Source organism: Colobus angolensis, unplaced genomic scaffold (genome assembly GCF_000951035.1).
Source record: "Colobus angolensis palliatus isolate OR3802 unplaced genomic scaffold, Cang.pa_1.0 Scaffold154, whole genome shotgun sequence".
Classification (NCBI taxonomy): domain Eukaryota; kingdom Metazoa; phylum Chordata; class Mammalia; order Primates; family Cercopithecidae; genus Colobus; species Colobus angolensis.
The window spans coordinates 4,578,709-4,594,530 of NW_012114644.1; the positions used below are offsets into that span (position 1 = coordinate 4,578,709).

Sequence of the window (15,822 nt, forward strand, 5' to 3'; positions counted from 1 at the left end):
AAGAGAGAAAGAGAGAAAGAAAAGAAAGAAAGAAAGAAAGAAAGAAAGAAAAGAAAGAAAGAAAAGAAAGAAAGGAAAGAAAGAAAGGAAAGAAAGGAAAGAAAGAAAGGAAAGAAAGAAAGGAAAGAAAGAAAGGAAAGAAAGAAGGAAAGGAAAGAAAGAAAGAAAAGAAAGAAAGAAAGAAAGAAAGAAAGAAAGAAAGAAAGAAAGAAAGAAAGAAAGAAAGAAAGAAAGAAAGAGAGACCCCTGCCTTCTTCCCAGAGGCCCCTCACAAACCAGAACACCTGCTCTCCCATCAGAGACTTAGGCACCAGGTGCTTCCCCTTCTTCCTTGGAATTCATGCGCCCTGTCCCTTGCAACCCCAATCCCATCTCCAGATCCCACCAGCCTCTCTGAGATGTGAAGGTGCTGGACAGCACCTGGCAGAGTAGACATTTGATGAACAAAATTCCTCTCCTCTCACCTGCCTGAAGTTTTAAGGTGGAACTGTAACACGTAGAGGCAGCCAAGGGGCAAGAATCAGTGGTGACAAAATTTGGGAGGCAATCCTCTGTGTGCTTGCCCACACAGGTCGGGCAGCTATGGGAAGCAGATATGATAGACTTAGGAGCGCTGGCCTTGAGTTTCACAAAAGGCTCCAAACTGGTGAGGTTGTTGCAGAGATAAGACCGGCAGACGCGACTGTAGGAGGCAATGGACACTCCGGGTGGGGAGACAAGGTAGGAGATTTGCGCGGGGTAAGACGAAAATGAGCTGCAGCCTTTAAAGCCCACAACTCCCCTCGCAGTCCCTGAGGAGCAGAGGATTGAGAGAGCTCGGCTCAGTGTCACTGGCCTCACCCAGAGTCCTCCCTCCCCCCAGCTCTTTCTGCACCCATCCTGCCTGTCACAATCTTTGCCTCCCTCCCCAACCCGTGTCCACTCAGTGCAGCTGCACAGGGTTCAGATGCTGGGGTCTCCATCTGGATCTCCTCATTCTTCCTGTGCAGGACCACCCCCGCCCCCACTCCTCTCTCCCTTGTGCCCTCCTCCAGGGATCTGTCCACCTCCATTCTACCCACTTATCCAGCCCACACCACAACCAGTGGAGCTGTGCTCCTCTCCTGCCAGTGTCTGACATTATCCAGAACATAAATAATGGCCAGGCACAGGGGCTCATGTCTGTAATCCTGACACTTTGGGAGGCCAAGGTGGGCAGATCACTTGAGCTCAGGAGTTTGAGACCAGCCTGGGCAACATAGTAAGACTCCCCATCTCAAAAAAAAAAAAAAATGTGTTTATATATAGAGAGAGTAACTATGTGGAATTCCAGTCTAGAGTCCCTGGGTGCTGGGAGCGGAGCTGGGGGTCAGAAGAGCAAGCAAAAGGAAATGGATCAAACTTAACCTGCTTCACCTGTCTCAATGAACACTAGTGTCTCCTCGCAGCCCTCTTGCAGCTTACACACCATGTTCCTCATCAGAAGCCACTTCCAGTTATGGAAAGCAACAGCTCTGAATCTTGAAGCTGTTGCTTCATAGCACAAAAGAGCTCCTACCCCTAAAAAGAGAATGTTCTCCCAGTCATTGGCCCCTCACATCACCTTCTGAGCCCTTGAACTGCTAACCAAGAGTTCAGTCCCCATAGGTCCTGTCCCCAGCGAAACCTAGATACCCAGCCCTCCTTCCACCAGTGACATGAATCCAGCCTCCCACCTTTCTGGGTCTTATAGCATCCAGCCCCACAGGACATACGAGGCAGAGTGGAGATGGCCCCCAGAAGGCAGAACAGCTGCACACGTCTCAAATGTTGGGGTCCCATGGTCCTGTGTCTGGGTCCTGGGTGCTAGAGGTCAGTCTGAAATTAGTTTCAGTCTGGATCCCAAGCTCAGTTCCCGTCAGTCCCCCAATTCTTTGTCCACTTGTCTCTGGGTCACTGTTTCTGGAGCAGAAAGTTGATTGCGTCAGCTTCTAGGACATAGGCTCCCTCAGACCTTCTGGATCACAGGTCTTCCCATCTCCACTATCTGCCCTCCAGTCTAACCTGCACCACCCACCATGTTAGCTTCTCAAAGCAGGACTCTCACTCTCCCACTTATGTCCTCCCATTGGACAAGGTGCTGAGCAGAGAATCCTGGCTTATTGATAACGCAGGCTGTTCTCCAGCCAGAGACAATGAGATCAGAGCAACAAATAGATGCTTCAAACTCGTATGCGTGTGTGTGTGTAAGTTAACATATCACTAAATAACCCTTGGTTCAATATGGAAATTTAAAAGTATTTAGAACTGAGGTGAGGAGCAGTGGCTCACGCCTGTAATCCCGTCACTTTGGGAGGCTGAGGCAGGCGGATCACCTGAGGTCAGGAGTCCAAGACCAGCCTGCCAACATGGTAAAACCCCATCTCTACTAAAAAATATAAATTAGCCAGGGGTGGTGGCACAAGCCTATAGTGCCAGCTACTCAGGAGGCTGAAGCATGAGAATCGCTTGAACCCAGGAGGCGGGGGTTGCAGTGAACCGAGATCGCGCCACTGCACTCCAGCCTGGGCAACAGACAGGGACTCCATTTTTTAAAAAAAAGTATTTAGAACTTAATGATAATAAACATACTACATAATACACACATTCACACACAGACATAGACACAGACACACACAGACACACAGATACACAGACACAGACACACACACACACACACACACACACACATAAGTGCATGTCAAATCTGCTGAAAACTAAGTAAGGTCTGAAGTCTAGTTAAAGAGTACTGTACACTAGCCCAGGCATCACGACAAAATGCCATCTCTACAAAATATACAAAAATTGGCCAGGCATGGTGGCGTGCACCTGTGGTCCCAGCCACTTGGGAGGCTGAGGTGGGAGGACGACTTGAGCCCCGGGGATGGAGGTTTCAGTGAGTAGAGATTGTACAAACAGTATTGTACAAATGTCAATTTCCTGCTCGTATACTATGGTTATATAAGATGCCCCTATAGGGAAGCTGGAGGAAGGATTCAAGGAACTCTATGTACCACTTTTGCAACTTCCTGTAAGCCAATAATCATTTCAAAATTAAAGGGTTTTTAAAATATATACATCAAAATTTGAGACACAGCTAATGCAATATTTAGAAATTTATACTTTTAAATACATGTATCAGGAAATATGAAGCACTAAAAAATAAACATGTTCATGAATTAGTTCAAGAAATTGTATAAGGAGCAACAAAGCAAATCTCTCCTACCCAAAAAAATAATGGAAATAAGGATGATAGCAGAAATCAATGAAATAGTAAACAACAACAAACATCATTACAAAAAAGACCCATTTTATGAAAAGATTGAGTTAGTTCCCTGGCAAATCTGATCAAGGGAGAAGATGCAGGCCGGCACAGTGGCTCATGCCTCTAATCCCAGTGCTTTGGGAGGCTGAGCCAGGAGGATCCCTTGAGGTCAGGAGTTCAAGACCAGCCTGGGCAACACAGTGGCTCATGCCGGTAATTCCAGTGCTTTGGGAGGCTAAGCCAGGAGGATTGCTCAAGGTCAGTAGGTTGAGACCAGCCTGGGCAACACCCTGTCTATACCAAAAAACAAAAGTTTAAAAATTAGCCAAGCATGGAGGTGCCTGTAGTCCCAGCTACTCAGGAGGCTAATGTTGAAGGATCGCTTTAGCCTCAGATCACAAGGTCAGGAGTTCAAGACCACCCTGGCCAACAAGGTGAAACACTGTATCTACCAAAAATACAAAAATTAGCCAGGCATGGTGGTGCGTGCCTGTAGCCCCTGCTACTAGGGAGGCTGAGGCGGGAGGATCGCTTGAACCCGGAAGCTGGAGGTTGCAGTGAGCCGAGACCATGCCACTGCACTCCAGCCCAGGCAACAGAACAAGACCCTGTCTCAAAAAAAAAAAAAAAAACCAAACAAACAAACAAACAAAAACAGTGAAGAAATGCACAAACCCAACAATAACCAGAGAAATGCAATCCCTCAAGTTGTACATCTATCATACTGCTAAGGATCAGAAAGCGGGGAAAAGTCAAGTGTTGGCAGGAATGTGGGGATAAAGCAACCTTTGGCCCCTGCTGCTCCTGGGATTATTTGGAGGGTTGGGGAATAAGACACTATTTCTGGACTCTGAGAAACACAGGAGCTGAGAGTTCTAACCAGGATCTCGGGCCCAAAGCAGCATTGCAGGGGTCTGACACTACATGGTCAAATTGGGCTTATGAATACCCATTTCTAGTATACCCTACATAGGTATTTCAAAACTTTCCACCTTCATCTACAAAGGAACATGCACAATAATGGAGCATTTTCTGAGACAGGGTCTTGCTCTGTTGCCCAAGCTGGAGGGCAGTTGTGCTCACTGTAGTCCCCACCTGCCAGGCTCAAGCAATCCTCTCACATCAGCCACCCAAATAGCTGGGACTACAAGTGTGTGCCAACACACCCAGCTTTGTAGAGATGGGGTTTTTCCATGTTGCCCCAGCTGTTATCAAACTCCTGGGCTCAAGCAATCTACCCACCTAGGCCTCCCAAAGTGCTGGGATTACAGGCATGAGCTCCCGTGCCCAGCGAATGCAGCATTATTGTGGTGATGGTAGGTTGAGACAATGGGAGCTTCCCTCTCTGAGACCAAGTGAATGCAAAACATGCTGGGGATGTACACTATGGACTATCACACAGGAGGTGGAAGCAGTTGATTAGACGCACACAGGATGTGAGGCAGGGCGCAGTGGCTCACGCCTGTAATCCCAGCACTTTGGGAGGCTGAGGCGGGCCGATCACTTGAGGTCAGGAGTTCAAGACCAGCCTGGTCAACATGGCAAAACCCCGACTCTATTAAAAATACAAAAATTAGTCGAGTGTGATGGTGGGAGCCTGTAATCCCAGCTACTCAAGAGGCTGTGGCAGCAGGAGAATGGCTTGAACCCGGGAGGTGGAGGGTGCAGTGAGCCGAGATCACACCATCGCACCCCAGCCTGTGCAGTAAGAGTGAAACTCCATCTTAAAAAAAAAAAAAATGTACGCATGATGACAGAATGACAGAATGTATACATGGATAGATTGTAAAAGCAGAGTGCTGATTATTTTAAATAGTAGATAACAGTATCACTTGCATAAATTAAAAACTCAAACACAGGTTGGGTGTGGTGGTTCATGCCTGTGATCCCAGCACCTCGGGAGGCCGAGGCAGGCAGGTCACTTCAGGCCAGGAGTTTGGGGCCAGACTGGCCAATATGGGAAAACTCCATCTCTTAAAAAAAAAAAAAAACAAAAAAAACACTACACGCAGCCTGGGAGAACACACACACAAACCAAAAGATAAATATTATTAACCACCTCAGAATGAAAACTGCCTATAAGAAGGTTAGGGAATGAAAGTGGGGAATTGGTGGAAAATAACAGTGTAGGAGGGGGTACAAAGATCAGAGACCTTGGCCTCAGAGACCCAGGTTAGAATCTTTACCCCTTCCCTTACTAGCTGTACAATTTGTTGAACTCAGAGCCTACTACCTTGTTTATAAAATGGAGTATAATACATCTCATAGGGTCAATAAAATTATTATCATAAGTGTTAGGCAAATGCTAAGCTCTTTATAATTGTTAGTTACCCTGTTCCTCCACCACCATCCCTCCCTCCCACACCCACTTCCTCTTACTTTCTCTCCACTACCTAAAGGATCAAGTTCATCCTCTTTAGCTGGCCTTTAAGCCTCCCCCGACGCCACCCCACCCCAGATCAGCGCCACCCAACCCTTCCGATCTTATCTAGGACAGCTCCCCTGCCCAGCAGTCCAGCTAGAGGTCACGTCGGCCACCCTTTTCTGTCTGCAATGCCTCAGACACACGTGCTCTGTAACCCAGAAATCTGTGGCCAAGAAAGGTGCTAAGACCCACAGAAAAGCTGGGACACAGGAAAGAGAAAGGAAGGCTGACAAAGGATCTCACGGCGGCGGGGACTAGGCCAATCAGAGAATATGGCACACGCCAGCCTGAGATGCAGAACAACTGGACCCAACGAGCTGAGTACAAGTGGAGACGCAACCAGAAAAGACTGAAATGAAATTCTCAAGCAAAAAAAAAAAAAAAAAAGAATGGAGCAGTAGTCAAGAGGGGATGCCACCCCTACAAAAGACAAACAAATTGATGGAATGGAACCTTGCAGGGAGGCAGAGGACCAGCAGAGAGAGGGAGGCGTAGGAAAATGAGGAGTGGGGCACAAAGGCGGGGTTCTCAGGGAGAAGAGGAGTCGATCTCAGAGGGTGGGAAAAGGGACACAGAGCGGGCTGCACAGAGAAAAGGGGCCAAGGCAGAGAAGATGGCGGATGGCGTGAGACGGAGCTCACAGAGATACCCAGAGAAGGCGACGATTACACAGAGAAGCCCCCAGAGGGGAGAACTCTTGAGGAAGATGAACGCGGAGGGTGGAGCCAGCCGAAAACTCAGAAAAACTAGAGGCGTCCCGGGTAGCGAAGGAAGCAGGGAAGGGGCCAGGCTATCAGGGAATGAAGCACGGGAGAAAATAGGTCCGAGAGAAAGGGAAAATGAGAGATTAGGAAAATCACAACCGACACAAAGGCAGCTTGGGAGACACAAGGAAAGGGGTGCAATCTGAGGAAGGAGGGCCCGCTAAGCAAGCAGGGAAATCACAGGGCTGGGAGAGAACGCATAAAAGAAGGGTAGCTCAGGAGTTGGGCACCGGAAGAGAAATAACAGAAAACGCGGGCGTCCACGCAGCAAAAACAAGCCACTCGCGAAGTCGAGGTAGAAGGCAAGCGAAGGCCAGAAGCGAGGCTACCCGTGGGCAGACCGGGCTTAGTCAACGCCCCGGGGGCGGGGCCAGGCGGGCCGTTCCTGGGGGGCGGGGCCAGCCTCAGTCCAAGAGGGGGGTACTCGACGCCCCATTGGCCACCTGCCTTGAAAGAGGAAAGACAGTCTGGCCAGGCAGGACGCACGGAGGGAGGGGCAGGGGTGGCGCGAGATTCAACTCGAGGCGCTATTGGCAGGACTGATAGACTTGCGCGCCAAGAAGCTGGCAGAAGGGAAGGGGCGGGACATCAGTTCAGGATCTCAAACCGCATTGGTGGTCCGCCTGGGCGGACAGAGGCGATGCTTGAAGTTCATTGGTCCTTGTGAGACAGGGCAAGAAAAGCAGCGCGAGCGTGGCCGTTCCTCTGGCCACTTTCTCGCAGTGACCTTGGGCGTCTTCTTGACTGAATCTGACTCCATTGGAGGCTGTGGTAACCGTGAACCAGCTGCACGAACACGGCCGCTCCTGCCTTTCCGTCCTCCTCCCTGTTAGCTGGACTCGCTACCCCAGGCGTCCCCTCGCCTCCCCCTCGCGCCCCTCCCGCCCTCGCGCCCCCTCTCCCCTTCCCCGCCTCGCGGGCCCCTTGGCGCGTTCCCGGTGCTGCACTCGCTCCCTGGGGCACGGGAAGGGGGGAGGGGGAATGCATGAAATTAATTGTTAGGAGTGGGCACAGGGGCAGGAAGTGCGCTGGACACAGCAACTGCACGGGTTTACGCAAAAACCTGAATAATGTGTGGGCGCAAGAGAGACATTAGTGCCCCGAGGAGAAGGTTTTTGGCCAAGATCAGGGCCTAGCACATGACAGGGGCTCAGTAACGATTTGTGGAATGAATGAAGGAGTGAAGGAAAATAACTTGAAAGTGGGGCAGGTGGCGGGTGCGGTGGCTCACGCCTGTAATCCCAACACTTTGGGAGGCCGAAGCAGGAGGTCACTTGAGGTCAGGAATTCAAGACCAGCCTGGCCAACATGGTGAAACCCTGTCTCTACTAAAAATACAAAAATTAGACGGGCATGGTGGCACAGGCCTGTAATCCCACATACTCGGGAGGCTGAGGCAGAATTGCTTGAATCCAGGAGGCGGAGGTTGCAGTGAGCCAGGATCGCACCACTGCACACCAGCCTGGGCTACAGAGCGAGACTCCATCTCAAAACAGAAAAAAGAAAGAAAGTGGGACAAGGGAGCCGAGCGCAGTGGCTCCAGCCTGTGGTCCCAGCTACTCGGGAGGCTGCAGCGGGAGGATTGCTTGAGCTCAGGAGGTGGAGGCCGCAGTGAGCCATGATCGCGCCACAGCGCTCCAGCCTGGGCAACAGAGCGAGACCCTGTCAATAAAAAAAAAGAAAGTGGAGCAGGGAATCCATGAGAAGAATGTAATTATTGGGGGTGTAAGAGAGGGTTCTGATTTAAAGGGGTACAAGAACAAAATAAGACTGAAGAAATGCAAGGAGGCAGTTGCTTTGCAGGGCATAGATGAAACTAAGAATTGAAATTGAACTAAGAATTGAAAGGGGCATAAAACTACTGGTAGGCATTGGATAAATGCATGACAGTGGGGTGAGCATTATTGAAGAGGATGCCAGGAAACACTGTTGGGATGGAACAGGGTGCTTGTGAAAAGGGAGTGTAGGACTCGCTGAAGCGGTATGGAAGGACATGAGTAGGCCAGAACCTGGGATGTGTGTGTGGGTGGGAAGGTGTTTGGATTGAAAGAAAAGAATGTTTGAACTGAAAGAATAAAGAAGGCCAGGCACAGCAGCTCATGCCTGTAATCCTAGCACTGTGGGAGGCCAAGGCAGGAGGATCGCTTGAGCCCAGGAGTTCGAGACCAGCCTGGGAAACATAGTGAGACCTTGTCTCTATAAAAATAAAAATAAACACTTTTTTTTTTTAAATTTTTTTGAGACGGAATCTCGCTCTGTCACTGAGGCTAGAGTGCAGTGGTGTGATCACAGCTCACTGCCAGCTCCTCCTCCCAGGTTCACGCCATTCTCCTGCCTCAGCCTCCCAAGTAGCTGGGACTACAGGCGCCCACTGCCACGCCTGGCTAAGTTTTTGTATTTTTAGTAGAGATGGGGTTTCACCGTGTTATCCAGGATAGTCTCGATCTCCTGACCTCGTGATCCACCTGCCTCAGCCTCCCGAAGTGCTGGGTTTACAGGCTTGAGCCACCACTCCCAGCCTAAAAAGTTTTTAATTTAAAAAAAGGGGAGGTAAGTGCAGTGGCTCATGGCTGTAATTCCAGCACTTTGGGAGGCCAAGACAGGCAGATCACTTGAGACCAGGAATTCAATACTGGCCTGGCCAACATGGTGAAACACTGTCCCTACTAAACATACAAAAAAAAATAGCCAGACATGGTGGCTCATGCCTGTAATCCCAGCTACTCAGGAGGCTGAGGCAGGAGGATCATTTGAACCTGGGAGGTGGAGGTTGCAGCGAGCCAAGATGGTGCCACTGCACTCCAGCCTGGGAGACAGAGCGAGACTCCATCTCAAAAAAAAAAAAAAGAAAGAACACAGAAGAGGAAGAGGAGAGGGGTTTCTGAAGAAGGAAGATACCTGAGAAAGGTCATGGGGTAAAGAGGGGAGAAAGTCAGGGAAGAAGCCAGGATCAGGGCGAGGTCTAAAGAGGGGCAGGATGGAGACCTGCAGGTGTGGTCTCCAGAGCAGGAGGGTTGTTAGGGGTGGGCCCACCTGGCTATGCTCACCCTCCACTCCTACCCCTAGATCCATGGAACCCAGTGACATGCCTGCTGGCTACCACTGCCCCTCAGACTCTGCCCCCCGGGATGAGACCAGAGACCCCCAGGGCACAGAGCTGATCCCCAGGAGAGCCATCAGCCGCTCTCCAACCTGCGCCCGCTGCCGCAACCACGGTGTCACCGCCCACCTCAAGGGCCACAAGCGCCTCTGCCTCTTCCAGGCTTGCGAGTGTCACAAATGTGTCCTCATCCTGTGAGTATGAGGTCTGGGAGGGGAGGAGGATGGGCCTCCTCCAAAGGGTGACTGACCTTTGACTCACAATTCCCCACTTTTAGGGAGCGCCGCAGGGTCATGGCTGCCCAGGTGGCCTTGCGTAGGCAGCAGGAGGCGCAGCTAAAGAAGCACCTGATGAGGAGAGGGGAAGCCTCTCCCAAAGCTCCCAACCACTTCAGAAAGGGAACCACTCGACCACAGGTCCCCTGTGAGTGTCTCTGACCAGCGACGGGGCAGGGGTTTGGGTGTAGGAGGCAGATGTGGGAAAAAGAGGCCCAGCCCTGCTGCTGAATTGGTGTGCAACCTCGAACTAAGGGTTTCTACTCCCTCAGCCTCGGTTGCCCCAGCGTTGAGAGAATGCAGCAAGTTCTGTGGGTCAAAAATGGGCTAGAGGCCAGGCGCAGTGGCTCACGCCTGTAATCCCAGCACTTTGGGAGGCTAAGGCAGGCAGACCACGAGGTCAAGAGATCGAGACCATCCTGGCCAATATGGTGAAACCCCATCTCTACTAAAAATACAAAACTTAGCTGGGCTTGGTGGCGCACGCCTGTAGTCCCAGCTACTCAGGTGGCTGAAGCAGGAGAATCACTTGAACCTGGGAGGTGGAAGTTGTAGTGAACCAAGATCGCGCCACTGCACTCCAGCCTGGGCAACAGAGCAAGACTCTATCTCAAAAAAAAAAAAAAAAGGGGCTAAATGGGGAAGATGAGAACTGTCTGGGGTTGGGGTAGGCTAGGAGTCAGGAGAAAGGGCTTATTAGAGCTCTCCCTGGTCCTTCACAGCTGGAAAGGAGAACATAGCACCCCAGCCTCAGAGCCCCCATGGGGCAGTCCTGCTGGCACCAACACCTCCTGGGAAGGTAAGGAGAGGCTGGGGCCTGAGAAAGTGTCCCCCACCCAAGTTCCTACCCAGACCCTTTCTTCTGTGCCCTCAACACCTGGGCTCTAGCCCCAGCCCTAGTTTGCTGTGTAATCTGGTCAAATCACTGTTCTTCTCTAGGCAAAATGAGGGGAAAATGAGGACCTCCCAGCTCTAAAGTTTTGGGGTTCTGCCCACATCCCAGAATACACTCAATCCTTCTTCAGCCTTGTATCCAACTCCAGTGTGTGCCCTCTGCCCCTACAGAACTCTTGTGGGCCTCTGCTGCTCAGCCGTCCCCCAGAAGCCTTCCCCTTGTCCTGGACTCCAGTGCCTCCTGGCCCTTGGGTTCCTGGACACTGGCTGCCTCCAGGCCTCTCCATGCCACCACCAGTGGTGTGCCGCTTGCTGTACCAAGAACCTGCTCTCTCTCTGCCTCCCTTCCCTGGTAAGATGATAATTCAACATTCATTCAACAGATATTTGAGTGCAAATCTGCCACATATTGGAGAGGGAAGAGAAAGAAAGCACACATGGGGAGAGGGAGGAAAGAAACTATGACCTTGACCCCTATACACTCTGCATTCTTTTATTCTCATTAGGCTTTGACCCTGGCACCTCCCTCCAGCTGCCCACTCATGGGCCCTTCACCACCTGCCCAGGATCTCACCCAGTACTGACAGCTCCTCTTTCTGGAGAGCCGCAAGGGCCCCCTAGCCAACCCCGCACGTGAGTAGGGAGAGAAGGATGTGTATCATGAACCTAAGCCTGTGCTGTGTCCAACCACAGTGCTGATGTCCAACCACAGTGGATAATATAGATGAAAAGGTCTCTAATAGGCAAGGCAGAGCTCTCCTAGTACTGCCATTTCCTAGCTGTGATGCTTTGGACAATTATCTTTACCTCTCTGAGCCTGTTTTTCTATCAGTAAATTGGAGACACTATTACTTACCTCTCTGGTTGTTGTAAGAATTAGCAGTAATGGGCCGGGCGCGGTGGCTCAAGCCTGTAATCCCAGCACTTTGGGAGGCCAAGACGGGCAGATCACGAGGTCAGGAGATCGAGACCATCCTGGCTAACAGGGTGAAACCCCGTCTCTACTAAAAAAATACAAAAAAAAAAAAAAAAACTAGCCGGGCGAGGTGGCGGGCGCCTGTAGTCCCAGCTACTCGGGAGGCTGAGGCAGGAGAATGGCGTGAACCCGGGAGGTGGAGCTTGCAATGAGCTGAGATCCGGCCACTGCACTCCAGCCTGGGCAGCAGAGCGAGACTCCGTCTCAAAAAAAAGAAATAGCAGTAATGGATCGGGCTTGGTGGTTCAAGCCTGTAATCCCAGCACTTTGTGAGGCCGAGGTGGGCAGATCACGAGGTCAGGAGATCCAGACCATCGTGGCTAACACGATGAAACCCCGTCTCTACTAAAAATACAAAAAAATTAGCCAGGCGTGGTGGCGGGTGCCTGTAGTCCCAGCTGCTCGGGAGGCTGAAGCAGGAGAATGGCGTGAACCTGGGAGGTGGAGCTTATAGTGAGCTGAGATTGCCACCTGCACTCTAGGCTGGGCAACAGAGCAAGACTCCATCTCAAAAAAAAATAAATAAATAAATAAAAAGAATTAGCAATAATGTATGGAATAGACCCTTTAATGGTAGCTGTTATATCTGCTTAGAGAGAGTTGATGGGGTAAGATTGCCTGCTGATATGGGGGCGCAGTGATGGTGAGAGCCTCAGAAACCCAGGAGAGGGGCCAGAGGACATTAGGGAAAGCTTCCCAAAGGTGAGCCAAGCTCTCCTTCAAGTTCTATGGGGATTGGGGAACTGGGGGAATGGGACCCAGACTCTGATAGGGCAGGGACAGTAATCCCAGTCTTCTAGGTGTTTTTTTAAAAACTGATATCAGGTGGGGAGTGAGCCAAAGTTTCATCATATGGAAATGTTAGATGGGGTGGGTAGGTCAGTGAGGGAGTGGTTGATTATTTTTATAAGTGGGTTGGATTTGGGTGTTGCGGTCATTAGTGTTTTTGTAGTTGAAATACAACGGGGCCTGGTGGCTCACACCTGTAATCCCAACACTTTGGGAGACTGAGGCGGGAGGATTGCTTGAGGCCAAGAGTTTGAGACTACCTGAGTAACTGAGTGAGACCTCGTCTCTACAAAAAAATTAAAACAGCCAGGAATGGTGGTACACACCTGTTTTCCTAGCTACTTAGGAGGCTGAGGTGGGAAGATGGTGTAGGCCCAGGAATTCAAGCTTATGGTGAGCTATGATCACACCACCACTGCACTCCAGCCTAGGTGACAGAGCAAGACCTTGTCTCAAAAAAAAAAGAAAAAAAGACACCAGTGATTTCCCATAATCCTCACAGTAGCCCTGGGAGGAAAAAGCTAGCAAGGATTTTTACTTTACTGAAAACAAAATAAATCAAGACACAGCTTAATGGCCCAGCTGGCTCTCAGATTCCCAGATAAAAACATGGCAAAACCCTGCCCCTCTTTCAATGTGTGCATGTCTGTTCATGTGTTTAACCACCCTGGCATCTTCTCTCCTTGTTTCTAGACACTCAACTCTGATACTCCAGCCCTATGGCACCCCAGACCCTCTTCAGCTACAGCCACAGGTCCTGGGAAAGAAGTGGGATCTAGGGTCCTGGGAGGAAGTTGAGCCTGGGAAAGGGAAAAGCGGGAAACTGAAGGAAGTGGGGGCTGAGGAACACTTAGAGGGTAGGCAGAAGGTGGGGTTCCCAGTCTGCTTGTCTCCTTTTCCCTTGCAGGCCTCTGGAGCCTCTCGCCTGGCCCGGACATCTGCCCCCTCAGAGTGGCAGCTGCAGCAAGAGGCAGCTGAAGCCCTCGTGGGGCTGAAAGATTCATCCCAGGCTCCTCGTGTGACCCCTTCTGTGCCCCCTAACCCTGCCTGGATCTCCCTGCTTCACCCCTGTGGCCCACCAGGTAATGTGTTCCATGAAAGGAGAGGATGGGATAGGGATGGCTGGGAAATGGAGGTCACTGAAGTACACAGGGACTAACCAAGGAGATGAGGGGGTCAGCAGGTTGAACATCTTCAGGCCCAGGACCCCAAGCTCCTCAGCCTGGCCCCTGAGATTGCAGTTGAGAGTTATTCAGTGAATCCATTTTATCAGTTTGGCACTTGACAGCAAATTTCTTGATATCAAGGAAAGTGGGGCCCTGAGAAAGGCAGGGACTTGCCCAAGGGCATATAGCGAGACAGTGGTAGGGAACCCAACACTCTGTCTCTGGACCCAGGCTGCCTGCTGAAGTCTGGAGTGGGGTCTGGCCTGGGAGGAGGTCTGATAAGTGCCTTCAAGGAGCTTCCATTCTAGTTGGGGAACCTGGATGCCTTCACAAGGCTCAGTGACAAACCTGGAGAAGACTGGAGGAACCTTGAAGAGTGAGAAACACCTAGGGGGACAGACAGGGAAAGCTGCGAATTCTCCTGTCCAAATACTGAATCGGACAAGCTGGCTTGGAGCAACTGCTAGAACAGAGGGAAAGGAGGCTGGAGAGGCTTCTGATACTGGAGACCCGGCATGCCAGGCTTAGGTGTCTAGACCAGCAACTGTACATGAAGGGGAGCCAGGGAACGTTTCTGAACTAAGCAAGGACAAATTCAGAGACTCTGAGCTTTAGAAAGACAAGTAGATGGCTTTGATGGAGGGTTTGGAGGAGGCAAGACTAGAGGTGGAAAAATTAGCAAGGAGGTCTGTGAAATCATCCAGGAGAACAATGATGAGGCCTGGATTGGATTCGGTAAAAAGAGGGGGTTGCTAGGAGGAAAAACGGATGTGACCTGATCCTCCCCGTTCCTTCTTGCCTGTAGCTCCCGCTGGAGGAAGAGGATTCCAGCCTGTTGGCCCTGGTCTTCGACCCAGCCCAGCCCCCTCCGTTGCTCTGCATATTGGCCGTTTGGGGTCCATCTCCCTCCTGAGCTAGAAACCTGGAGATGGAGGCTGTCTTGCTGTGGCACGGAGGTGACAGCCTGCTGGCACTGTATATTTAGTGTTTTACTTAGGGATTTATGCATGGAATTTAATGTAGTACAAGCTTTGGGCTTTTTTGTTTGTTTGTTTAAGCTTTCAGGTGCTTCATTAGCTTTCAGTTCCTTTGGTAGTGTGGGCATTTCCTTGGCTGACAGTGGATATTCTTGTACCCTTCTTGGGTCCTGGGATCTCTTGAAATCCTCAATAAAGAGAAAGTTGTGCTATTTAAGCTGACCAGTATCTATAAACGTGTTTGCATGAGTTTACATCCCAGGGTTCCATGATTCTGTACGTACCTATGCACTCATGTCTGTCTCCATGCATGTGAAAACAGTAGAGTGTTTTCATTTTGTGTCTAGGTTTGTGTGAGTAAGCAATAAATAAACCTTTGTTGTTTTAAGCCACTGAGATTTGGGGATTGTTACCACAGCCTAACCTAGTCTATCTGGACTGACAGAAAGGACTTGTTCAATTCACTTCTAAAAGTGAAAAATCAGTTATCCAATAGCTACCATAGATAAACACAAACTTGGATTTTTTTCTTTGTCCAAATAAGAAAAAATGATGTAAAGAAATAGCAGGGGATTCACTGATTAATTTCTAGTTCTGTGCCAGCCATAGACAGTTACCAGCTGTCTAGAGGGGCTGCCAATCGAAATGCCTACAGGGCTGAGCAGATCAAATAAATGAGTAAAGAAGGCCAGATGGACCCTGGCAAACTGAGAATGGATGCCCTGACTAAGGAGCAGCCTCCATTTGGCCCTACCAGATTACTGCCAGGCGGGAATGTGGACTCAGTGTTGCTCCATCTTCTGATTTTTTCAAGAGAAACCGGAAAACTAGATTTCCATGTAAAACATCTTAATTTTCAAATGTTGGCTCAGTTTTCTTCTTTAAATTCTATACGTGCCAAATAAAACATATTTTCAGGCTAGCTTTGGCCAATGGAATACCAGCTTGATGCTAATCTAACATGACATTTTCCGGATGGGGAAATTGAAGCCAACCAGAATAGAAAGAATCAAGTTAGTCTTTATCACAAGTTTTTCCTCAAGTAGGGAGGTTCATGTGTGTAAGTTTCGAAGGATCCATAAAAGGTTAAGAAACACTACCATTGGCCGGGCGCGGTGGCTCAAGCCTGTAATCCCAGCACTTTGGGAGGCCGAGACGGGTGGATCACGAGGTCAGGAGATCGAGACCATCCTG

General features: G+C 50.2%; 2 protein-coding genes across 3 annotated transcripts in view; one reads left to right on the top strand and one right to left on the bottom strand.

Annotated features, from left to right (window-relative positions):
- The window catches only part of LYPD4 (LY6/PLAUR domain containing 4), a 7,584-nt gene extending 766 nt beyond the window's left edge, over positions 1-6,818 (bottom strand). Inside the window, exons 1-4 of one of the 2 annotated variants that reach the window (XM_011936576.1) lie at positions 5,737-6,818; positions 1,734-1,920; positions 1,396-1,539; positions 465-791 (exon numbers count right to left, since the gene is read on the bottom strand). In XM_011936576.1, the coding sequence (XP_011791966.1) occupies positions 465-791; positions 1,396-1,539; positions 1,734-1,800 (538 nt within the window). In that variant the 5' untranslated portion in view covers positions 1,801-1,920; positions 5,737-6,818. Of the gene's footprint in view, positions 1-464; positions 792-1,395; positions 1,540-1,694; positions 1,921-2,022; positions 2,099-5,736 lie in introns of both variants that reach the window. The other variant, XM_011936578.1, reaches the window with a different exon arrangement.
- Positions 6,819-7,121: 303 nt separating this feature from the next.
- DMRTC2 (DMRT-like family C2) lies at positions 7,122-15,191 on the top strand. The gene is made up of 9 exons (XM_011936575.1): positions 7,122-7,222; positions 9,518-9,745; positions 9,829-9,974; positions 10,549-10,625; positions 10,892-11,072; positions 11,227-11,353; positions 13,179-13,239; positions 13,393-13,567; positions 14,457-15,191. Exons 2-9 carry the CDS (start codon positions 9,522-9,524, stop codon positions 14,567-14,569), a joined length of 1,104 nt encoding a protein of 367 aa, XP_011791965.1. The 5' UTR covers positions 7,122-7,222; positions 9,518-9,521; the 3' UTR covers positions 14,570-15,191.
- The last annotated feature ends 631 nt before the right edge of the window (positions 15,192-15,822 follow it).